Consider the following 26407-nt stretch of genomic DNA (forward strand, 5'->3'; position numbering starts at 1 on the left):
GCACGCAACCTCTTGATGAGGTGTGGGCCCACCACTGATGGAAGTCATCCAATGACCAAAAGGGACACCATGGAAATGATGTGCATTCAGCCATGGTGTGCGCAAGAGCCACTGTCGAATGAGCATGGGCCAAGTACTTATGGCCCATGTACGCAGCACATCACACATCCATACATCACATGCAGGGAGAAATTGATCCAATCAATTAATTATCTGTAAGGCCCGTTGGAAGCCCGTTAAAATTCCATAATATTAACCATTAATATTATCTAGGTATATGGGCTAAATTAGGGTTACCCAGTTCGACCTATATAGTTTTATCCTTTGAAATGGGCTTTTGCAGTTTTAACTATTTAAAACTGGGCCTTTACAGGCTGCGCCGAATTAACCATTTAATTAAATATCAATCCTTAGGCCCATTAGTGGGAAATTAGGGCTGACTTTCAGCCTTGATTAAACCCTAGAATTGGTCCAAACAGTTTTGAACCAATCTTGGTTCGAATGGGTCTAGTGTTTGATCTTTAATTAAATCCTTAATTCAAGAAAATAATCTGAAATTAAATATTGATAAAAGGAAAAACAAGAATCAGTCAAACAGGGCTGTTCGCACAATCCTTCCTGCAAAACAGAGGTTAGATCACAGAAATGCAGTTTCACAAACTGCAAATCGCAGATAGCATTTCTCTTATCTGCGAAATCTCCTTCTCTGCGCCGCCATCTTCGATCCAAAATAAAATAAATAGAAATCCTATTTCTATTAATAATTACATCAGATCGAATACCTATACATTGAATCTAGGAAATAAAAAAAAAATTATTTACAGACCCAAAAAATCAAGAACTGCAAAAACGCAGATTCCCTGCGCAAACCAAGAATCCGATCTCCTCTTGTACGAACAGCCCACAAATCAAGAAAATTATAAAGAACTATTCTAAATAATAATCAGATTTATTTAAAATTAATTTCAGATTATTTGCCCATCTGATTTGGGAACAAATTTCCCAAAACCAAATCTGCGCAAATTGGGTAGAACGCCTTCTCCCTAATTGCGCAGGTTCAGATCTGAAACAGAATGGTTCAAGATTTGAACCTGTGGCTGTGATACCACTGAAGGGTTGAGAGATCCATCACATGGATGCCCAAAGATTGCGGAATAAGGGGCGAATTTCAAAATTTTTTCTCTCCCTTCAACTGGGAATCACATTCCCTATTTAGAAAATCATATTTTCAAGGATAAATCTTGAACCTTAAACTGAACCAGATCTGAACCAAAAGGAATGGGAGAGAATGATACCTGATACGGAGAAGCAATATCTCCCAACGAAGGTGTTCACGCCCAAGGAAGGATCCAAAGACTGCTCCCACTGAAAATGGCGCAGTGCAGGATGGAGCAGAATCAGCAGTGTTCTTCCCCAAGAACTCTGTCCTTTGCAAGAAACAGCAGGATGGAACGTGAGCACAGCTTCCTTTTCAATCATTTCTCAAAGAATTGATGTCAAGATCCAATCTTGACTTCTCCCACAGTTGGAGATCGAACTAACAAACAGGGCGACAAGAGAGTATTCGCAGGGTGCAGAATTCTCTCTTCTTGATTTCAGCACTAAAGAGGATCTGATGAGTTTCTTAGTCTCTCTCAAGGCTGCCGCCCCTTCCTTCCTTTTGTTAACTTGAAAAAGATCAGCTCCTAATCCCATTAGGAGGTGCTTATCCAAATCATATTTGGATCAGCCTTCTCTTCTAGTGATAAGGATAAACCCTTATCTTATCTGTAGATTAGATTAGCTTTATCCTAATCTTATTAGGAGGTTTCTAGATCTGAATCACATTCAGATCTGGACTCTCTGAGTGGATAGGATCAAGACCCTATCCTAACTGCTAATCCATCTCAGAATTCGCCCCTTTAATTAACTAAATTAATAGCCCATTTCGAAATGGGCTTTAGGCCCATTAAGCTTATGTGCTCACTTAACCTTCCAAACTGCTGCCCAGTTGGGCTTTCTTGTTTGGCGTGGGACCCAAGCATTGATCTACACATCATCCACATGGGTTCGGCCCAGCCTTTGTTACAAGGCCTGGTCGAATACACTGTTAAAGACAGTGCACCCCCTGAAACCCATCAAATGGGCTCTATGGGCCCAACATTTACCCTAAGTGGTCCCTGGGCCAAGCCACCTTGTAACAGCCAGGGACTGTGGGCAGATGCAAGATTAGCCCATCAGGTATTATCCTCAATGGTCTTACACTTAACCTCTCAGCCCATAATGATCATACACTGCCCGACAAGAGAGGACCTCTCCCTCGGCTGCAAGGAACAGTGTTGCACTCTCCACTTATATGGATCCCGGGAATTAAAACCTTTTGCAAACATTTTAGAAACCATAATATATATACTTTTATATCCCATATAAAATATATTTTGCAAAACAAATTTCAACGGTTGAAATCGGCTGCCGGCAGTCTTGGTTTCCAACAGTGAGAGTGCATCCCCGATCATTACCTTTGTCCGACAAAGGGGCTGATCCTGTCACTATGATCACCCACTCAGGTGAATTCTCGAATTGTCCCAACATACCCAGGTTTTGACCCCCGCTAAGGATCTCATTGATTGGTACATCAAAGACACCCTGATCCGACACCTAGTGCAGTATCATAATCGAGTCTAGGGGCCGGGTGTAACTTTCCAGTTTTGCCCATCAATCTCCAAGGTCCAGGGCAATACTAGAAATCTGGTCCAGTTCAAAGATTTAATTAATCCCACACTGTATGTGCCTAGGGTCTCACCCCGGTAGCTGAGACAAGCCACCCTAACCGACTTGGTGGCACTACAGTGTCAGCCTTGTCAGGACAGGTCTCCCCAGACCGACCCACAGGCTGTGAACATTCTAAACTAACTCGAGTCTCAATAAGTGTACAGTTTAAGGGTATTACACAGAAACATACCAAGGGAACATGAATCAAATATGTACTTTTATTCATTTACAATAAACTCATAAAGTACATCAATTTTGATTGAAGCAAAGGGCATACAAAACTGTCTAACAGATCCGGCACGTGTATACTCATTTATAGACACCATCTCCTCCAGTTTCTACCTTGTCTGCGGATCCTGTTGTTGCTCCTGTGCCTGAACCTTTAGGACATGATCTTCCCATTGCTTTACGAAAAGGTAAACGTAGTTGTACCCTCCATCCCTTTTCCAATTTTGTTTCAATATCTCGCCTTTCCGCTTCACATCGCCAGTTTGTTTCACTATTGTCATCTATTTCTATACCTAAGAATGTCCAAGAGGCTCTTAGCTCACCTGGGTGGCAGTAGGCAATGGAGGAGGAACTCTCTGCCCTTCAGCATACTTACACGTGGGAACTCACTACTCTTCCACCTGGTAAGCATGTTGTGGGTTGTAAATGGGTGTATACTGTTAAATACTTGCCAGATGGTAGTGTGGAGCGTCTGAAGGCCAGACTTGTTGCTAAAGATTATTCACAGTTGTATGGAGTGGACTATATGGAGACCTTCTCTCCAGTGGCTAAGGTTGGCTCTGTCCATGTCTTAATTTCCCTAGCAGTTGTGTATGATTGGCCCTTGTTTCAACTTGACATTAAAAATGCTTTCCTTCATGGTGACCTTATGGAGGAGGTATATTTTGTGCAATCACCTGGGTTTGTTGCTCAAGGGGAGGTTGGTAAGGTGTGCAGACTGAAAAAGGAAATTTATGGGTTGAAACAATCGCCTCGTGCTTGGTTTGGAAAGTTTAGTGAAGTGGTGAAGAATTTTGGAATGAAACAATGCCAAGTTGACCACTCGGTGTTCAACTATGATTCAGAAGCCGGAAAGATTTTATTAGTTGTCTATGTGGAAGATATTGTCATAACTGGTAGTGACAAATTTGGGATCGATAAACTAAAGGTCTTTCTGCAAAATCATTTTCAAACAAAAGACCATCAAATATTTCTTGGGTATAGAAGTTGCTAGATCAAGACAAGGTGTAAACTTGTGCCAAAGAAAATATGTTCTTGATCTGCTGGATGAAACAGGACTGTTAGGTGCAAAACCGACTGAAACTCCCATGGAACCAAATGCTAAGTTGAGTAGTGAAAGAATGGTAGGATCCATCTAATGGACGCCAAGAAAGGTGCGGAATGGGGCGAATTTCAAAAAAATTTCCTACCTTCTTCCAACTGGGAATCATATTCCCTAAATTTAGAATACATTATTCAAGGATCCTACTTGAACCATAAACAAACCAGATCTGAACCAAAAGGAAACAGGAAGGATTATACCTGATCCGGAGAAATAATATCTCCCAAAGTTGGTGTTCACGCCCAAAGAAGTAACCAAGATCCGCTCCTGCTGAAGATGACAAAGCTGCGAATGGAACGGAACCAGCAGGGTGCGTCCTACACACTAGACTCTTCACAAGAACCCTCTGGAAACCTTGAACACCGAATCCTAGTGTCTTTCTTGCAAGACTATTGTCAAGAACTGCTTTCTTGACTTCCTGTTGCTGCAAAGATCCAATCTTCCAACAGGTAATGGCGGCGGTTGAAGGAGGAGAAGTCCAGGGACGAAGAGGGCAGAATTGTCTCTTCTCTCTGGAGTCTGTGAAAGATCAAATCTCAGATTGCAGGATGTGTTTCTTGCTTACTCAAACACCCTAGTTCAAAATCTGATATTTCTGCTAGGGTTTTCTCCTCTTTCTTCTTGATTAAGAAACCTCCCAATATTTTGGGAGTTATCCCAATCCAAATCAGTATTTGGATAGAGGTTAATCTTAATCCTATCTGCAGATTAAGTTAGTTAACTCCTGATCTTATCAGGAGGTTACCAGATTCAAATCTAATTTGAATTTGGTCTCTTAGAGTGGATAAGGTCAAAGACCCAATCCTTTTACTAACACTAATCTCAGATTCGTCCTATGAACTGGTGATCATAATAGCCTAGTTCGAAATGGGCTTTTGGCCCATTAAGTGTTCAGTGTTTAACTAGTTTCCAACCTGCTGCCCAGTTGGGCTTCTTTGTATGGCATGGGACCCAAGCATTGATCTACACACCAACCACACGGGTTCAACCCAGCCTTTATTACAAGGCCCGGCTGAATTCACTGAAAGACTTAGTGACCCCCTTGAGCCCATCACATGGACCCTATGGGCCCAACACTTACATTAAGTGGTCCCTGGGCCAAGCCATCTTATAAAAACCCAGGGACTGTGGGCAGGTGCAAGATTAGCCCATCAGGTATTATCCTAAATGGTCTTACACTTAACCTCTCAGCCCTTAATGATCAAGCACTGCCCAACAAGAGAAGACCTCTCTCTCGGCTGCAAGGAATAGTGCCGCACTCTCTACTCACATGGATCCTGGGAATTAAAACCTTTTGCAAATCTTTTGAAACCGTACATATACATATATATATATATATGTATATATATCTTATTTTGCAAAACAAAATTCCAACGATTGAAATCAACTGCCGGCAGTTTGGTTTCCATCAGAGAGAGTGCATTACCGATCATTACCATTGCCCGACAAAGGGGTTGATCCTGTCACTATGACCACTCCCTCAGATGAATTCTCAGACTGCCCCGACATGTCCAGGTTTTGACCCCCACTAAGGATCTCACTGATTAACACATCAAAGATAGCCCGATCCGACACCTAGTGATGTGTCATAATCGAGTCTAGGGGTCAGGTGTAACTTTCCAGTTTTGCCCATTTGTCTCCAAGGTCTATGGCAATACTAGAAATCTGGTCCGGTTCAAGGGTTCAAGCAATCCCATACTGCATGTGCCTTGGGTCTTACCCTGATGGCCGAAACAAGCCATCCCAACACTTGGTGGCACACCAGTATTAGCCTTGGCAAGATAAATCAAACATGCACTTTAATTTATTTCCACTAAATAACAAAAGTACATCAAATCCGATTGAAGCTAAGGGCATACAAGACTGTCTAACAAGCAGTGATACAGGGGAAATATTTGATGACCCTGGAAGGTATAGACGGCTAGTGGGGAAGCTGAACTATTTGACTATCACGAGACCAGACATCTCCTTTGCAGTTAGTGTGGTGAGCCAATTTATGCAGAACCCTCGGATACCTCACTGGGATGCAGTTCTTAGAACTGTAAGGTACCTGATGGGAGCTCCGGGCTGTGGGTTATTGTACAAACCAGGAGGAAAACTTGAAGTAATTGGATATACAGATGCAGATTGGGCAGGCTCTTTGTCTGATAGAAGATCTACTATAGGTTACTGCACATTTCTTGGAGGAAATCTTGTGACATGGAAGAGTAAGAAGCAGACGGTTGTGGCAAGGAGCAGTGCTGAAGCCGAATACAGAGCCATGGCACACACTACATGTGAATTAGTATGGCTGAGAAATCTCCTACAAGAAATCGGGTTCTCCATGGATAGACCTATGAAATTGTACTATGACAATCAAGCTGCACTCCACATCTCATCCAACCTTGTTTTTCATGAGAGAACAAAGCACATATAGATTGATTGCCACTTTGTGAGGGAGAAGGTCCTTACTGGAGAGATAAGCACAGAACATGTGGGCTCAGGTGATCAGTGGGTAGATTTGTTTACAAAAGGCTTAAGCTTAGGGATAGTGAACTATATATGTAACAAGTTGGGATTATATGACATATATTCTCCAGCTTGAGGGGGAGTGTTAGAGCTAGCCGAGTAAGGGTAGATTAGTCATTTTATTTCTGTTAAGTTATGTGCTTATGTGGCAGTCTTAATAGAGACTTCTTGACCCATGCTTAAGTGGGGGCAGTTTAGTCTTTGTACTATTAATTGGAGGCTAATCCATATTAAGGGTCGACTGATAGGGTTTAATCTATCATGTTTGACTGTTCACTTCATCTTCTTCTTCTTCTTCTTCTTCTCTTCTCCTGGTTCGAACTACTGTAGCTACAGAACAAAAAAGGGGTATTGTTATGATCCTCTGTTAGGGAGCAGATTTGTCACTATGGATGTTACCTTTTCTGAGTCTACATACTTTTTCTCTGATGGTTCTCCTTAGGGGGAGAGTTTTGGGGAGAACTCACAGTCTGTTCCTCTCCTTGGAAAACAGGAAGTAAGTGGTGTGGGCTTATAGAAATGAAATGAAATAGATTAATTGGCTAACAAAGAGCATAGATTTGAAGACTCAACGAATTCTAAGATCAGAAAATGGATTGGCTGACAAATTAGCTAAGAAAGGGGATACTAGAAATTTAATGTATTTGGCTTGTTTGTAACTTGTTTATTATCATGAAGATAGGGTAGTCTATCAATGGTTGGCTGTACTATTTCTTTCTTTTTAAGTTTATATTAATAAAGTTGAAGTTACTCATAAAAAATGTACTACAGCAGGAGAAATGAAAAACAGTTTTGCTTTTTTCTCCAATAAGTATAATAATAATTTAAGTACACAAATTACAATCCCCTTCCAATACCTTTCAAAATTCTGTGATTTTGTATCTTTGGACTCTGTTAGCAACAATGCACCACCTCTCAGGTGTAGGAAAAAGTCAGGTAGTCAAAGTCCCTTCAAATCTTCCTGAGTTTCCTTCTGGGTTTCCTTAAATTTTTATATGGTTATTTTTCTCTTCCTATAAATTCTAATATAATGCAAAGGTGTTGATTTCCTAGGAAGCAGATAAAGTTTTCTAAAAAGGATTAAGTGTATTTAATTTGCTTGTTGTTTGAAGGGTATATTCTGTTCTATTTTTCTTTACATGCTTGATCAATTTTATTGAAACTTGTTAATTGGATCCATAACTTAGTCTCTCAACCAGTCTTCACCCTTTAAAGTCTTGCTGATCATCTGCTTTATTTTGCTTCTTATGATTACAGTACTGCACTCATCATGGACAATCCGGATTTCTTCAAGCGGATTGCAGAAGGTTTCTCTTCCAAGGCAGTGATAAGATCTGTGATTCTTCTTTGGGGGGAGAAATCATGCCTTCCTAATTATGTAATCGAGGGCTTAACTGTTTTTAACTATAATGAGATTATAGATTTGGGAAGAGAGAGTTGGAGGGTCCTGCTTGAAACTAATAAAGGTAATGTTTCTGGAAAAAGTAAATTTGAGAGCAGAAATTATTGTATTTTGCTTTGCTCTTTTTCTTTTCATGTCCATTGCATTTTTTCTTTGGACCAAAAATTAAAATATTAAAACTTATTGGCTGATGTCTTTTAATTGTTGGTCATATTGGCTGATGTCCACATATATATTGTGGATACATCTATGGACTAGTATCAATCTCTATCCCTAATTCCTTATGTACTATTGTGATAATTACAACCTGATAGTGGTCAATGCCCTCAACATGACAACTCAGCTGTTGGGAAAAGAAATGAAAAAGTGAAAGGAAAAGTAGAATGGAAAAAGAGGAGAAGATGATGATGAGAAAGATGAAAGATAATATTTGGAGGAGACAACACATGTGCCTACGCAGTGATAAATCTCCTTTTCCTTTTTTTTATCTTTTTCATTAAACTGCTGTTATTGGTCCCTTTTGGAGATCAAGAAACCATTCAATTGAGAATGAAACAGAGCAAATGGGAGGATATAAGAAAATGCAAAAACAAATGTTGCTTTAGAGATCTCTGCATCTAATAGAGAACTTAAAATCAATCTCTTCTTAAATGAGCTTTCTTTAACAACTAGAGGCCCAACTCTGACAAAGTAGCTTTATGGGTGTTGAGTTGAGCCGATTTCTAGTTATTGGGCCCAGTTATTTATTTCTTATTTTTAAGTTGTTAAGTTAGGAAGTTGTTGGGCTTTAGGCCCATCAGTTTATGTTTTTAAGTTGTAATTGTTCAGCTACTTAAGTAGTCGCCTTACTAATGGCATTCTTGTAATCTCTTATCCTTTTAAGTTGAGTATATAATACAAAGAGGGGTTGGCGGCCAGAACTAATTCAATTATAGTTGACATTCTACTCCTTTTTCTTCTCCTCTTTTCTTCTCTACTGCTGAAACTCTTCATCTTCTTATTCTTTCTCTTCACAAGGAATTTATCTAAAATTGCAATCAGTGATTTTTACTTGGTATTAGAGCAGGTCAAAAGTTCCTTGAGCTGTTCTATCATGCAGCCCTAGATCGGCCAACTGCATGGTGATTTAAGAGGCTGATCAAAGATCTCAGGTAAGCCCAGTTTTTGGATTTTTTGGTGGATCTGTTTTGCCCTATAGCTAGTCTAGGGTTTCCCATCAAAATTAGGAAAACTGGAGAAAGGGGGAGTCCTATTTCTGTTGGACTCTTCAATTTTGACCTAGGAAGTTGCACCCTAATTTTTTAGGGTTCCTTGGAGTTTTTTGAGGGGGGCGGTTCAAGTCCTGCCTGTTTTAGAGGTTTCTGGAGAGAGTGTCTACCTCTTCTCTCTCTTCTCTCATCCCGTAGAAAATGAATCTTTTGTGGGAGGACCATCTAGGGCACCAGAAGGGTGTCGTTGGTACCAAAAGTGATTTATTTGATATTCTTGCATATTACAGTAACCTTCTACCCCCATTTTGATAATTATGGAGGGTAGCGGAGTTGAAAACAAGCCTGGGAGTGAAATGAGACTAGTGGGAGGAGGTGCCAGAGAACTTTTCGAGACTAGAACCATTACTACAGTTAAGTTGGATGGTTTAAATTACTTAGAATGGTCACAATCTGCAAACATGGCCATTGGTTCTCGTGGGAAGTTAGGGTATATCGTTGCTAAAGAAGTGAAACCCAAAACTAACAGCTCCCGATAGGTACAGGAAAACTATATGGTGATGACTTGGCTGTGTTATTCGATGCTGCCCCATATAAGTAAATTTTTTTTTTGTGGGCAAATACAACTAAGGAAATATGGGATGGGGTTGCAGAAACCTATTCACAGAGGGAGAATAGACCTATTGCTGTTTATTTTTCAGCCCTTACAACCCTGTGGCAGGAGATTAACCATCTGGAGATAGTTGTTTGGGAAACCACTAAGGATGCAGTTGCCTACCAAAAGCTCCTAGAGAAATATAGGGTTTTTGAAATTCTTGTTGGCCTTAATCCCGAGTATGATATTGCAAGACAACATATTCTTTCGAGGGACAGTGTTACTCTCTCCTAGGCATATGCCTTTGTGTTAGGGGAAGAGAGAAGGAGAAATGTGATGATGAAAAATTCTAGTACTGTAAGACCTAAACAAAGTGGAGACCGGGGTGGCAGTGAAATCAAGAAGGAAGATAAAAAGGATTTAATTTGTGACTACTATAAGAAGCCTAAACACACAAGAGATACTTGCTGGAAACTTCATCCTCATCTGGTGCCAAATAGACTCAAAAACAAGAAGGGAAATGCTCACATGGCAGTCACTGTTGACATATCGTCCCCTCCCACTATAGCTACTCTAGAGTCTATTGCAACTGCTGCAGTGAGGGCTGAACTTGAGAGATATGGGCCGTTCCTGAATCAGTGGGATACAATCAGTTCTAATTCAGTAATAGGTGGATAGCCAGCTACAGGTGGTTCTGGTGGAGCACACTCTACTTTCTTTACTCACTCACAGGTAGTTCACATGCCATTGCAAATTATGTTTCTACTACAGGTAAGGAGGGATCTCCTTGGATTATAGATTCTGGACCCTCAGAGCACATGACCCATAGTTCCACTATCTTTTCCTCTTACCAGCTTTGTTCTGGCAAAGACAAAGTCTCCACAACTGATGAATCTCATGTTCCCATTGCTGGGGAGGGGTCTGTCAAGATTAATGATTCCATTTCCCTTCCCTCTGTCCTTCATGTTCCCAGATTGAGTACTAACCTGTTATCTGTTTGTAGTTTGACTATGAACTTGAACTGTTTTGTAATTTTTTCTCCTGATCATTATATTTTGCAGGATCTGGATTCAAAGGGGACGATTGGGAGTGGTCGTGAAGTGAATGGAATCTACCTCCTGGATGTGCTTCCTCCTCATCAGGGTCATCATGTTAGTAGGGATAGTGAATCCGGGTCTGTGAGTCAGGTTATGCTTTGGCATAATCGTTTAGGTCATTTGTCTTTTTCTTTTTTTAAGTTTCTTGTTTCCAAAGCTTTTTGTGCCTGTTAATTTGTCAAGACTGGAGTCTGAAGGTTGTCAACTTGGAAAACATTGTAGACATTCCTTTAAAGCTAGTAATAAAAGATGTTCATCTCCTTTTGATGTTATTCATTTTGATGTGTGGGGACCTTATCATGTTCCTTTTATGGGTGGTTATCGTTGTTTTCTCCTATTCGTGGATGATTTTTCTCGATATTCTTGGATTTACTTAATGAGATCTCGAGATGAGGTACCATCCTTGGTAAGGCAATTTCATCAAATGGTGCTAACACAGTTTGGGATACGAGTAAAGGTGTTCAGATCAGACAATGCAAGGGAATATTTTGGAAAACATCTTGTTTCGTATTTGTTAGAATATGGTGTTGTTCATCAGAGCAACTATTCTTATAGTCAACAGCAGAATGGTGTTGCAGAGAGGAAGAATAGGCACATTGTTGAGATTGCAAGAAGCACGATGATCATATTTACTGTTCCAGTTCGTTTTTGGGGTGATGCAGTTCTCACAGCATCTTTTTGATTAACAGGGTGCCCTCCCGTATACTTCGATTCAACACCCCATTCAGTCTCATTTTTCCTGAGGGGGAGATGTTCCACATTCCTCTCTGAGTGTTTGGGTGTGTTTGCTTTGCACATATTCTTGGTCCTCATCGTTCGAAGCTTGATCCGAAGTCAAAGAAGTGTGTCTTCCTTGGATATGCAGAAAATCAAAAAGGGTACTGCTTCTATGACCCAACCTCTGGGAATCGGTATGTTACTATGGATGTCACCTTTTTTGAGTCGACATCCTTCTTCTCGAAGAATCCTTCTCAAGGGGAGTGTTTTGGGGAAGTGGGTGAGCAGTCTATCCCTCTTCCAGTTCTAGTTCCTGTCTCCACTCTTGTGTCTGATCCTTCTATGTCACCTACCTTACCACCTCCCTTGCGTCCTGCTTCTCAACGTTACTCATGACAGAGACTTCACAGGGAGGTTGATTCCACTACAACAGAACTCACATCACTTCTTGTCGGTTCCTTGGATCCTCCAGATTCAGCTGACACGGATTCAGGTATTCCTCTTGATCCCTCTACTGTTTCAATTCCCATTGATTCTAATGAATAATACCATGCTGTTCTAAATACTGTTGAAATGAAGTAAGAAAGTATTCACAACCATTATCTGAACAGAGAACTTTGATTGGAACACCAAATTGTGTGCGTATTTCAGCATGGAATTTTTGAAAAATGGAAAATAATTCACTTCTTTCTTTCATTAAGTAAATCCATGTCATTCTTGAACAATCATCAATAAAGGAGACAAAATACTTGTACTCATTATAAGACTCTATTTTGATTGGACCTCAAACATCTGAATGAACCAAAGAAAAATGATTCAACATACGACTCTCAACTCTTGGACTGAAGGAGACACGACGGTGTTTACCAAACTGACATGACTCACATTGTAAAATTGACAACTGACTCAATGATGGAACCAACATCTTGAGAACCTTGAGAGATGGATGTCCTAGTCGGCAATGCCATTGTAGAGGAGTAAGGGAAGTCTGAAGTTTAATTGAAGATCCACCACCGTCAAGGTAATACAATCCACCAGCTTCATGCCCCCCACCAATCTTCTTCCCCGTCTTGAGATCCTGAAAAACACAAGTGGAAGGAATTTGGTTATTTTACTAACAGACATAAGATTGAATGGAAACTTAGGTACATATAAAACAGATGGTAAGGGGACAAAAGCCATGTCAACATTACCAACACCACAGATGGGAGATGAGGACCCATTGGCAAGTGTAACAGTTTGTGATGTGGAGGTTTCAGAAAGAGAAGAGAACACACCTGGAGTCCCAGTCATATGATCTGAAGCTCCAGAGTCAATAATCCAGGAAGGAGTTTTAGATAACATGCAAGCAATACCTAATTGGGCATATGTGGCAGTGGTATGCTATGAAGTAGTTTGAAGGAACCATTCATACTCATCACGTGGAACACTCATCATCTCCCTCCCAAAAGTAGATGTAGATGTGGGAGGTGTTCGGTCTGCCAGTTTACTATCACTAATAGCAACCTTGCCTGCTATAGCATGATTAGCCCATTTAGAGGGAGGGCCATGTAAGTCATAACAGAAATTCACTGTGTCCTTCCCTACCATAATGAGTACACTTCCTTGTAGAGTTATTTTTTTCTCTGCCACGGCCTCCCCCTGAGTCACGGCCACCCCGACCAATCATGGAATTGCCACGGCCCCCTCTGGGATGACCTCCCCCTCTTGTACTATGTCCACCACCTCTAGCTGTCACAAGTGCTGATCTATCAGATTGTGTGGGGTTCTCTGTCTGGCCCAAGAAATTCTATGAAGTCTTGAGAATACTTCCTCAAGTGTAGGAAGAGTAGAGTCCCCCAATATTTGAGCTCTAACTGGTTCATATTCCGACTTCAGCCCCACTAAAAATCTTGTAACATCTAGCTGCTCCCTTTGCTGTTGCTGAACTTGAATATCTAGAGTAAGGGGATGATAGACATTGAGTTCATTTCTTATATTCTTCATACAGGCATAGTACTCTTCTAGTGTTTTGATTCCTTGTTGTAAATCAAAGTACTCCTGATACAGCTGATATACTCTTGTTGTGTTATCTTGTCCAGAATATAGCTTCTTAGCATGCTCCCATATATCCTTAGCCGTATCAAGGAACATGAAGTTGGCACTGATTTTGGGTTCCATACTATTCCACAGCCAAGTCATGATTTGAGCATCTTCTTGTTCCCAATCTCAAACCCTGGAGATTCAACCGGTGTCTTCTCATCTCTTACATGCTTTACTTTCTTCTTTGCCTTGAGAAAAACATCCACTGATTTAGCCCATGGAACATAGTTCTCCCCATTTAGCTTAATTGAGGTCATTTGTACCCCTAGGTAGTTGGAGGAAATTACTACACTAGGTTTCTGATCATTGTAGCCATCTCCTATTGCTGCCATTGTATTCTTTCATAGTTGTCTCTAACTTTACTTCTCCACTACAAGCTGATTGATGTTGTTCACAGTTTGATATTTCAACACCTATTGCAGCGTCTAAACACCACAGTAGAAGCACACACTTGTTCTTATTCACACTACTGCTGACTTCACACACTTACGTCTCACATAAGCATCAGTTTACCATTCACTAATCACAAGTAGGCCCTCTTACAACCACTCAAAACAAATTGTGCATCACAAGCACCACAACACAGCCAAATCTGCTGCACCCAGTTCAGACTTGTTTAACACACTTAAGAGGGCACTACACAACCACAAGGAGTTCGGCAAGGTCATTGCATTCTACCTTACACCACTCGGCCACTTACAGCAGCCCTAACACCACTTCAACAACTTACAACAGCCCTACACCATTCGGCTACTGCACACACAGCCCTTCCTAGGGCAACAATGAACCTAGTTCTCTAGGTTCTACTCAATAGTAACAGCTTCTTGTAGGGTTTCTACCCAGAAATATAAGTAACACTAGAAGAAGAGAGAACCAACCTTCCTTTGAGAATATCAATCAACCATTCACCGCTGAAGTCACTTTCCTTGTTGAAGAAGGTTATGCGCAGCGGAGAGACAAGCTATAATGTTTTTGACCTAGGGCGAACCAGTTCTCTCCATTGACTGACTAGAAACGAAGGTGAAGAGTCACGAACAATGCTGTGGTGCTTTACCAACTGACGTAGGTCAGGAGCATGGCTCTGATACCATGTTTCGACTGCTGCTACAGTAGTCCGAACAGGAAGAGGAGAAGAAGAAGAAGAAGAAGAAGAAGAAGAAGAAGATAAGAAGGGTCTGTCGAAAATCTGATGGTTAACCCATCCAGTCGACCCCCTTAATCTATATTAGATTCTAATAATGTTTACAAAGATAGAAATGCCCTTACTTAAGTGTGGGGCAGAGTAACTCTAATAACACTGTCACATAAGCAAGTTACTTAATAAACAGAAGAAGACTAAACTACCCCTATTCGGCACATCTTAACAAAAGCAATAGTACCCTTTCAGTGTGGAGGCATAACCAAGGAAGATACACTTCTGAGCCATGGGATCAAACTTGTGTCTTTTGGAATTGGGAATGTGGGCACAACAAGTGCAACTAAAGACCTGTAGAAGAATAGAGAAAATCTCAACACCAGGAAAGAGGACTCCAAAAGGAGATTTTAACCCCAAGGCTTGAGAAGGCGTGCGGTTAGTAAGGTAGGTAGCTATTAAAATTGTATCACCCCAAAACTTCACAGGAACATGGGTAGCAAAAAGAATGCTCCTCGCAACTTCCACAATGTGTCTATTTTTCCTCTCCGCTACTCCATTTTGTTGGGGAGTATGGGCACAAGAGCTCTGATGAACAACCCCTAACATCTTAAGATAGGAGGTAAGGTCCTTCTCAAAATATTCCTTAGCATTGTCTGATCGGAATATTTTGATGCGGGTATCGTGAAAGGTAAATCAAAGTATATCGTGAAAAATCATCAATAAACAGGATGAAATATCTATAGCCACCCATATATGGTAAATGGTAAGGCACCCACACATCAGAGTGAACAATATTAAAAGGAATAATCGACCTTTTATTACTTGAAGGATAAGTGTTCTTACAATGAAGACCTGGTAGACTAATTCCTTTAAATAACTTTGGAAACAATTAACTCAATGAAGAAAAAGACAAATGACCCAAGTGACTATAACATAACATAATACGACTAGTGGACTCTGAAACAAAAGCAGTTCTCTTAGGTTGTACTTGCCTCTGCTCAAGCATGTCTAACAGATAGATCCCATTCGGTTCATGGCCACTTCTAATCACCTTCTGAGATTCCATTGAAGGAATGAGATATCCATCTTATGGACGCCCGAATCTTGCGGAATAGAATGGGCGAATTTTAGAAATTTCTCTCCATTCTACTGGGAATCGTATTCCCTATTTTAGAAAAATCATATTTTTCAAGGATCAATCTTGAACCAAGAACCGAACCAAATCTGAACAAAAGCAATAGGAGAGGGATATACGTGATACGAAAAACTAATATTTCCCAATGGAGGTGTTCACGCCCAAGGAAGGAACCAAAAACTGTTCCCACTGAAGATGGCGCAGTGCAGGATGGAGCAGAATCAACAGCGCTCTTCACAAGAACCAGATCCTTCGCAAGAATCAGCTGGATGGCACGTGAGCACTACTTCCAATCAGCCCTTTCACAAATGACTGATATCAAGATCCAATCTTGATCACTCCTACTGACAAGAGGAGATCGAACTGGCAGAAATGGCGGCGGCAGGAAGGAGGCGACAAGAGAGATATTGTGCAGTAAAGCTGAATTCTCTCTTTTGTGATTTCAGCACTGAAGATAGGATGTGAAGTGTGTTGTGTCAAAAGACTGCCGCCCCCTCCTCCTTTTATAACCTTAAAGGGATCAGCTCCTAATCCCATTAGGAGTTGCTGATCCAAATCATATTTGGATCAGAATTCCCTTTAAGTGATAAGGGTAAACCCTTATCTCATCTGTAGATTGGATCAGCCTTCTCCTAATCTCATTAGGAGGTTTCCAGATCTGAATCTCATTTTGATATGGACTCTCTGAGTGGATAGGGTTAAGACCCAATCCTATATGCTAATCCAATCTCAGAATTCGCCCCTTATTTAACTGATCAAATCAGCCCAGTTCGAAGTGGGTTTTAGGCCCAATAAGATTATGTGCTCACTTAGCCTTCCAAACTGCTGCCCAGTTGGGCTTCCTTGTATGGCGTGGGACCCACACATTGATCTATACATCAGCCACATGGGTTCAGCCCAGCCTTTGTTACAAGGCCTAGCCGAATACATTGTTATGGACAGTGCACCCCCTGAAACCCATCACATGGGCTCTACAGGCCCAACACTTACCCTAAGTGGTCCCTGGGCCAAGCCACCTTGTAACACCCAGGGACTGTGGGCAGATGCAAGATTAGCCCATTAGGTAATACCCTCAACGGTCTTACACTTAACCTCTCAGCCCATAATGATCAAACACTATCCGACAAGAGAGGACCTCTCCCTCGGCTACAAGGAACAGTGCTGCACTCTCTACTCACATGGATCCTGAGAATTAAAACCTTTTGCAAACAATTAGAAACCATAATATATATACTTTTATATCTCATATAAAATAGGCCATATTAATGGAAGAATCAAAGAACCACCCTCTGGGAATGCTGAATATGATAGATGGGATCAGGAGAACAATATGGTAATGTCTTAGCTCTTGGTCTCCATGCAACCACAAATAACAAAGAACTTCATGTGGGCTGAAACTGCAAATGAGATCTGGGAACAAGCAAAATCCACATATTCAGAACTACGACACTATGCCAAGATCTATCAACTGCAAGCAGCATCATCTACTTGTCGACAGGGGGAGAGAGGTTTATCAGTATATTACTTTGACTTAACCTCTGTCTAGAAGGAATTGGACCATTACCAGAATGTTGATTGGAAGTGTGATGAGGATGCCAAACTGTACAAGAAACTTGTCTCACAGCAAAGAGTGTTTGCCTTCTTACATGGTCTAAATCCTATGTATGAGTCCATCAGAGTACAAATTCTCAGTTCTAAGGATCTTCCATCAATTCAAGAAGTCTATGCTCTTGTTCAATCTGAAGAGAGTAGAAGGAACTTGATGAACAGCATTGGTGGGGATGCAATTGTGTTGGCAGCAAAAGGGGGTGTCTCTACTAGTGGGGGATCTTCTTCCAATAGAGGGGATCTCCAGAAAAAACAGAAGATAAGGAAAAATTGTGGTGCACTAATTGTCAGAAACCCCGACACACCAAAGATACCTATTGGGATCTCCATGGGAAACCAAAATGGGCTCAAGATCTGACTAAGAAAAAAGGCTCAGATGTGAATAAAAGGTCAGGGCAGCAAGGTACAAAGAAACACCACATGGCTAACATGGTTACTCGGGAGAATCAGCCCCCCATTCCTACTGTGACTGAAACACATCTCTCTGTATCTGACCCAAGGGAGGATATTGTAAACTCCTTCTGTGACCATCTAGAGCTCTATGGTAGAGAAATTTGTTAGATGGATGCTCCTCCCACAACCTCATTTGCATCCATGTCAGGTAACCCTGCCACAGCTTTCCATGTTGCTTCTCACAACCTTGACTCTCCATGGATCATTGATTCTGGAGCGTCAAAACACATGACTGGTATGTCCTCTTCCAAACCTATCACCCTCTTTCTGGAAGAGACAAGGTGAGACTAGCTGATGGATCATACACTTCCACACCTGGTCAAGGAATTCTCTCTCTTCCTCTTGGTCTTACACTTCCTGATGTTCTTCATGTTCCAAAATTTCCCATGAATTTGTTCTCAGTTAGTAGTGTTACTAATTCCTTAAACTGTTCCGTAACCTTTTTCCCTTCTTATTGTGTGATTCAAGATCTGACCTCGGGGAGGATGATTGGTAGGGGATGTATGGTTGATGGACTCTACATGCTGGAGAATACGACTGGTCTTCATGTTATAGAGTCTATGAGTCAGCAGAAAGAGTAAAGTGTACTTATGGCATTGTCGTCTTGGTCATTTGTCTTTTGAGTCCTTGAAAGTTGTATTCCCAGAATTGTGTAAGTCAATGTCCGTTTCTGATTTCTCTTGTCAAACGTGTCAGTTAAGCAAGCATTGTAGAACTCATTTTCTTCAGAAAAATAGTAAATCTGAGTTTCCTTTTCACATTGTTCATTCTGATGTATGGGGCCCTGTTACTTTACCTTCTGAGAGTGGCTACAAGTACTTCATTACCTTCATTGATGATTATTGTAGATATACTTGGGTATATCCAATGCGAACCCGGGAGGAAGTACCAAAAATTATCCTAGACTTTCAGCGGATGGTCTTCACTCAATTTTAGACTGAGATACAAATTTTTTAGTCAGACAATGCAAAATAATTTTTTCATGGTGACTCACGGAGTTCTTTGCTTCACATGGCTGGCTCACTTCATCGTAGCTCTTGTGCCCACACACCACAACAAAATGGTGTGGCTGCACAAAAGAACCGACACCTCCTTGAAGTGGCTCGGGGTTTACTACTTCATATGAATGTACCCAAATGATTTTGGTTTGAGGTTGTCCTTTGATCTACATACCTCATTAACCGAATGCACTTTCGTTGGTTAGAGTACAAAGCCCCGCATCAGCTTCTCTTCCCTAAAGTCCCTCTTCTTTCTATCCCTCCTCGTGTATTTGGTTGTCGGTGCTTTGTCCAAAATCTGTCTCCCACCCATGGGAAATTGGATTCTCATGCTATCCCGTGCATATTTCTTGGTTACTCTTTCACTCAAAAGGGGTATGGTTGCTTTCATCCAGTTTCTCGGAAATTCTGTCTCTATGGATGTTACTTTCTTTGAAGATGAGCCTTTTTTTCCTGTTTCTCCTCAGGGGGAGTGTAGGCATGAGGAGAAACTGGTTCAGCTCCCTTCTCTTCCTGATCCTTCGCGATTGGTTCAGCCTCCTTCTCTTCCCGATCCTCCATCTTTCCGTGTCTTTTCTCGTCGTCGCAAAGGCCAACCAAATTCAAGAGTTGTGGAGAATTCAGAAGTTGTACCTCAAGTGCCATCAAACTCCTCGGGGGAAGATCATATCCATTCAGGTAACTTGACTCCCAATGATGTTCCTGACTCCTCTGTTGCTAATGATCCTGATCTTCCTATTGCCCACAGGAAAGGTGTTAGGTTGTGCACCACTAAACATCCCATTTCCAACTTTGTTTCCTATGAGAACATTTCACCCTCATTTCATGCCTTCCTTACCTCCATTGACAGTGTCCCTATTCCCAAGAATGTGGCAAAAGCTCTTTCAGTACCAGAATGGACAAATGCCATGAAGGAAGAAATTAATGCTCTTCATAAAAATGGCACGTGGGAACTTGCTTGGTTCAGCAGATTCCATGCTGCAGTTCAACAAAAGGGATACAAGCAATGTCAATCAAATCACACACTGTTTGTGAAAAGGAGAGAAGGTAAAATGGCTGCCTTAATAGTATATGTGGATGACATAATTGTTACTGGTGACTGGAATGATGAAATTCAAAGGTTGAAGTGTTTCCTTGCCACTCAGTTTGAAGTGAAGGATCTAGGACCTGCCAAATACTTCCTTGGAATTGAAGTTGCTCGATCAAAAAAGGGTATCTTTATCTCCCAAAGGAAATGTCCTAGATTTGCTTCAAGACACTGGAAAGATGGGGGTTAAGCCAGCTGACTCTCCCATTGACCCCAACCATAAATTAAGTGACAGCCAGGGTGAACCTCTTAAAGATGTGAAACAATTTCAGAGGCTTGTAGGGAGATTGTTATATCTCCCTATGACCCGTCCAAACATTGCATATGCTATTGGTGTCCTCAGTCAGTTCATGCATGCACCTAGCTCCACTCATCTTGAAGCAGCAGAGAGGATACTACGATATCTTAAGAAGTTTCCTGGTGCTGGCTTGTTATTTCAAAGGCACGGGCATTTGAGAGTTGAAGTTTATACAAATGTGGATTGGGTTGGATCTCAAAGTGACAGAAAGTCTACTAGTGGTTACTGCACCTTTGTAGGAGGGAACCTCGTTACTTGGAGGAGTAAAAAGTAAACCGTGGTGGCTCGATCCAGTGCTGAAGCTGAATACCGTGCAATGGCCCATGGAGTAGCTAAAGGTATGTGGATAAAGAATCTATTGAGTGAGTTGGGTTTTCCAGTGGACAAACCCATAACTCTATTCTGTGATAACAAGGTTGCTATAAGTATTGCTGCTAACCCGGTGCTACATGATAGAACAAAGCACATCGAAGTTGACAAGCATTTTATCAAAGAGAAAGTCATCACAGGCGAAGTATGTACTCCCTATGTCAACTCTGAAAACCAACTGGCAGACATCTTTACAAAAGGGCTAAACTATTCCAAACATCATGATCTCTGTGACAAGTTGGGCATGATTGATATCTATGCCCCAACTTGAGGGGGAGTGTTGATAGATGTTGTTGCACACAGGTTTAGTACCGTAGGGGTATTTCTATAATTTTTCCATTCTTTATGTTGTACGACCAGTATAGTATAAATAAGAACTGCTTCACTCGCCTGAAGCATTCTTTTGAGGCATTCAGTCCTCTCGCCTCTCCTTTCTTCTCTTCTTCTCTTTCTCTCTTCCTCCTCTCTTCTCTTGTTCAACAAAGAACATATGATAAGGTCAGGGCATTAGAGGTCTTAATGTCTCCCTTTCCTGTGATAGGGTCAAGAGAGCCATTAGGAAGGGATATCTTATCCTGACCAGAAAGGAGTTGGTAAGAGGTGAATAACTAGGAAATAGTGGTCATATGGTCAAAAGCACTAGAATCAATTATCCAAGGGATTTAATGAGTACCTGAGGCAGAAGCATGATGGGTTGTGGCACGAGTACCTGAGTGAGCATATGCAAAGGAAGGAACAGTCTTTGAAGGAGCTGTAGAAATGGACTCCAAATGACTGATAATTCGGCCATACTTCTCATATTCAGCCATGGCAGTTGCAAGTTGTTCTCCCATTGACTTCTCTCCACCCTATTCTTGTTCACTCCGTGAAGAGGTGGCTACATTTGCATTTCCACCTTTTCCAGTTTCAAACCTTTTTCCAACAATTTCTTTCTTGAATCTAGTAGGAATGAGCTCTGGATGCAACTTCCAACATGTGTCTTTTGTGTGTTTAGGCTTCTTGCAGTATTTACAGATAACATCTTTCTTCCTAGTGTTAATCTTCAGCTTCATCCCAACATTGGCATAGTGGTCAACCTGCGTTTCAACAGTCTGGACCTGTCTTCTACTCTCCTCACTACTCACCATAGCATACACCTGAGACAAAGTCACCTCATCCTTTGCTAAAACATTCTACTTCACAATATCATACTCTGAGTTGAGTCTGGTGAGGAACTCAAAGACCCGATTTCTCTCCACCAACTTCCTATATATTTTTGCATCCTTTGTGCAACCCCAAACAACAGTCTCCATCAAATCAATCTCTTGCCAAAGCGATTTCATCATTGAATAGTACACAGCTAAGGGCTTTTCCCCTTAGATTATTCATATCATGCTTCAATTTGTAGGCCCAAGCAACATTAAGCTTTTGGGAATAAGTCTCTGTGACACTATTCCATACTTCTTTTGTAGTTTCCATCCACAAGTAATGCTAACTAATGTGTGGTTGCATAGAATTCACTAACCAACCCACTACTATGTAGTTTTCTTGCATCCACCTTTCATAGGTAAAGTCATCCTCCTCCGGTTTCTTCTTGCTTCCGGTAATGCAACCCCATTTTCCTCTTCTGCACACATGTATCTTAATAGATTGAGACCAGGCTAAATAATTGGTCCCATCTAACTTCACAATAGTCATAACTCCAAAAAGATTCTCCACCGACTCCCATGTCCAAACCCGGAATCTATGGAATATTTGGTCTCTCCTCCAGTTTGCTCTATTGAGTAAACGGATGCAAACAAAAATCCAATTAGGGCTTTACTAGGCTAGATTTACTGTCCTAAGCAAAGAACAACCCTTCAAACCCCCAAAATTAGGGTTTCATAGGACCCTACAGAATGGAGAGAAAGTGAGAAACTTCAACCGCCCCTTCCAAAGATTCCAGAACTCAATCCAACCAAAACTGCCCTCAATAGAAATCAAAAGACTTACCTCTAATCCCCAAGCACCTGGTTCAAACTATCTCTACAACCTGTAACTTGATTTCTTTGGTTATCTAGGGTTTTCAAGAAAAATCTCCAAGAACCTGCCTTGGGCTTCAACTAGGGATGAAAACCTCCCACAAAACTCTCCAAAATCCCTCCTAACTGGGCTGCATAAGTATCTGGTTGATCAACCGATCAGTTCTCCATACACACGGTGTATGGGCAAAGAAAGGAGAAAAAATCGATAGGGAGAACCAGCTCTGATACCAAGTCGTAATTACACCTGCATTAATTCAGATAATGGAAGAAAAATAATGAAGAGAGAAAGAAGAAGAAGAAGAAAGAAGTTTCAGCAAGAGGTTGTGGAAGAAGAAGAGGAAGAAAGAGAGAAAAGGAGAATTCAAACACTTCTCTCTAGCCCCCTTACATAACTTTTATTAATCTTCATTCTAAGAATGAGTACAATTACTTGGATGCCCTTAATGGGGCAGCCAGCACCAAAGAAATAATCAAAGATGCAAAATGGGCCCATAACTAACAAAATAACATAAACACTACTTAAAATAAAAATAAAGAGCACTAAGGCCCATTCGGCCCGTTCTCACTACAGTTGCCTAGTTAAATTGCTTAAATGTGTGCTACTTATTTGATTAGTGAATGTAACAGCTCAAATTATTTCTACTCTGCGTCACAATCTTTGTTATTTTCCCTATGGTGGGATTTTCTTACATCCATTTTTGTGCATGTTTGACCTATTACTGTCTGGGATAAAAATTCTTTAACTAATTTATTTGTAGGTGGACTGCATATTTATGAAACTATCAGCTCTGATGATACTGCTACACTTGTTTATACAAGTGGAACCACTGGCGCCCCAAAGGGTGTTATGCTTTCACATCAGAATCTATTGCATCAGGTTTGTCTATGGTCTCTTGCTAACGACACACACACACACACACACAAATATATAAAGATCCAAAATCTTATCTTTCCGAAAGAAAAAAGAACAAGGTTCAAAATCTTGGTTTCTTTTGTAGATAAGTGATATGTGTGTCTGTGTTACATGGACGGATGTTAAAAATGGTCCATATTCCAAAGTGACATTTAATTTTGTGTGTAAGAGAAGAGAGATCTGTTAGGTTTGAAAATATTTGTGCATCGATCCATTACCAAAAGCATTAATGTTTTTGCAATCCTAACATATATATTAGTGCTGCGTCTTAACTTGATACATAGATACATATGATAAAATAAATAAGAAAAGAAAATAGAATTAACATTTAGTGTCTCAATCTCATCCTATTGCCTTCTAAAATCAATTCTTTGAATGTCTCTGAAATCTTTCAATTCAAGAATCAATTCTTCAAATATTCTATGATTTCTCTTGTTCCATAAGCCCCAAAAGACAAGTATTGTAATGATCTAAGCAAGTGAATCTTTCTTTTCAAATTGAATCCACATTAATTGTTGAATTTACAAGAGAGGCATGGAGGGCATTGCTAGTTGGCCCTGAAAATGATGAATAAAATGTCCCACACCTCCTCTGGCTTCTTGTAGTCTATGAATAGACGCAGAAAGCCACATGGTCCACCTCCATACATCACAAGGAGATGCATGGTATTTTAGTGCAGGGAAAAAGTAGTTGTTAAGGCAATGCCTAGGCAGGCACCTCTGCAACAAGACGCCACAGAGGATATTTTGCACATGGTGTATTATATATTTTTGCATTTTTAATTTTTGATATTATAACGATAAAAGACATTAGAAAACTAAATTATTGAGTTTGTGAGTTCAATTACTAGATTGTTTTTAACAGTTTCTTATTTGATAGGGTCTGTGCAACATGTATGCTGTTTTGAACCCTTGAAGACTTCAAAACATGAACCAATAAGAAAGGAAGAGGTCAAAATTTTGTCCAATAACACATCCTGATAATTACTTTGTCCAATCATTAGTATGTTCATTTTCTATGTTTTAAATGAAGTTTCTACAATTTTTATGAAGATTATAGGCAATTACCAGTGAAGGATGGCTACTACTTGCTATGGAACCTGTTGAGTTGGGCCGATTTCTAGTTATTGGGCCCAGTTATTTGTCTTTTATTTTTAAGTTTTTAAGTTAGGAAGTTATTGGGCTTTAGGCCCATTAGTTTATGTTTTTTTAAGTTGGGACTGTTCAGCTACTTAAGTAGCCGCCCTACTAAGGGCATTCTTGTAATCTCTTATTCTTTTAATTTGAGTATATAATACAAAGAGGGATTGGCAGCCGGAACTAATTCAATTCTGGTTGACATCCCACTCCTTTTTTCTTCTCCTCTCTTCTCTCTACTGCTGAAACTCTTCATCTTCTTCTTTTTTCTCTTCACAAGGAATTCATCTAAAACTGCAATCAATGATTTTTACTTGATATCGAAGCAGGCCGAAGGTTCCTTGAGCTGTTCTATCATGCAGCCCTAGATTGGCCGATTGCCTGGTGATTTGAGAGGCTGATCAAAGATTTCAGGTAAGCCTAGTTTTTGGATTTTTTGGTGGATATGTTTTGCCTTGTAGTTGGTCTAGGGTTTCCCATCAAATTCAGGAAAAACTGGAGAAAGGGGAAGAGTCCTATTTCTATTGGACTCTTTAATTTTGACCTAGGAAGTGGTGCCCTAATTTTTTAGGGTTCCTTGGAGTTTTTTGAAGGGGGCAGTTCAAGTCCTGCCTGTTTTGGAGGTCTTTGGAGAGAACGACTGCCTCTTCTCTCTTTTCTCTCATCCCGCAGAAAATGAATCTTTTGTGGGAAGAACATCTAGGGCACCAGAAGGGTGTCAGTGGTACCAAAAGTGATTTATTTGATATTCTTTCATCTTATAGTAACCTTCTAACCCCTTTTTGCGAATTATGGAGGGAAATGGAGTTGAAAACAAACCCGGGAGTGAAATGGGACCAGTGGAAGGAGGTATCGGAGACCTTTTCGGGGCTGGGACCATTACTACAGTTAAGTTGGATGGTTTAAATTACTTAGAATTGTCACAATCTGTATAGATTGCCATTGGTGCTCGTAGGAATTAAGGGTATATCACTGGTGAGGAAGTGAAACCCGAACTAACAGCTCCCGGTGGGTACAAGAAAATTATATGGTGACAACTTGACTGTGTAATTCGATGCTGGCCCATATAAGTAAGATTTTTTTGTGGGAAAATACAGCTAAGGAAATATGGGATGAGGTTGCAGAAACCTACTCATAGAGTGAGAATGTTGCTAGGACCTATCAGTTGAGGAATTAGATTATTGCTACAAGGCAAGGAGATAGACCTATTGCTGTTTACTTTTCAGCCCTTAAAACATTGTGGCAAGAGATTGACCATTTGGATATAGTTGTTTGGGAAACCACTAAGGATGTAGCTGCCTACCAGAAGCTCCTAGAGAAGTATAGGGTTTTTGAATTTCTTGCTAGCCTAAATCCTGTGTATGATATTGCAAAACAACATATTCTTTCCAGGGACAGTGTTACTCTCTCCCAGGCATATGCCTTTGTATCAGGGGAAGAGAGCAGGAGAAATGTGATGATGAAAAATTCTGTTTTTGATCAATTAGCCATGGTTAGCACTGCAAAACCTAAACAAGGTGGAGACCGGGGTGGTAGTGAAATCAAGACGGAAGACAAAAAGGATTTGATTTGCGACTACTGT

The 26407-nt window shown here is 40.7% G+C and overlaps 1 protein-coding gene across 3 annotated transcripts in view; it reads left to right on the forward strand.

Annotated features, from left to right (window-relative positions):
* LOC148874540 (putative acyl-activating enzyme 16, chloroplastic) overlaps positions 1-26407 on the forward strand; it is a 133132-nt gene that overhangs the window by 50779 nt on the left and 55946 nt on the right. For all 3 annotated transcript variants that reach the window (XM_088963650.1, XM_088963651.1, XM_088963652.1), the window contains exons 5-6: positions 7847-8055; positions 23535-23653. In XM_088963650.1, coding sequence (XP_088819776.1) covers positions 7847-8055; positions 23535-23653 — 328 coding nt within the window. The remainder of the gene's footprint in view (positions 1-7846; positions 8056-23534; positions 23654-26407) is intronic.

The sequence above is a fragment of the Nelumbo lutea genome, chromosome 1, assembly GCF_056320005.1.
Source record: "Nelumbo lutea isolate HS-2025 chromosome 1, American lotus-T2T, whole genome shotgun sequence".
NCBI classification, from domain to species: Eukaryota; Viridiplantae; Streptophyta; class Magnoliopsida; order Proteales; family Nelumbonaceae; genus Nelumbo; species Nelumbo lutea.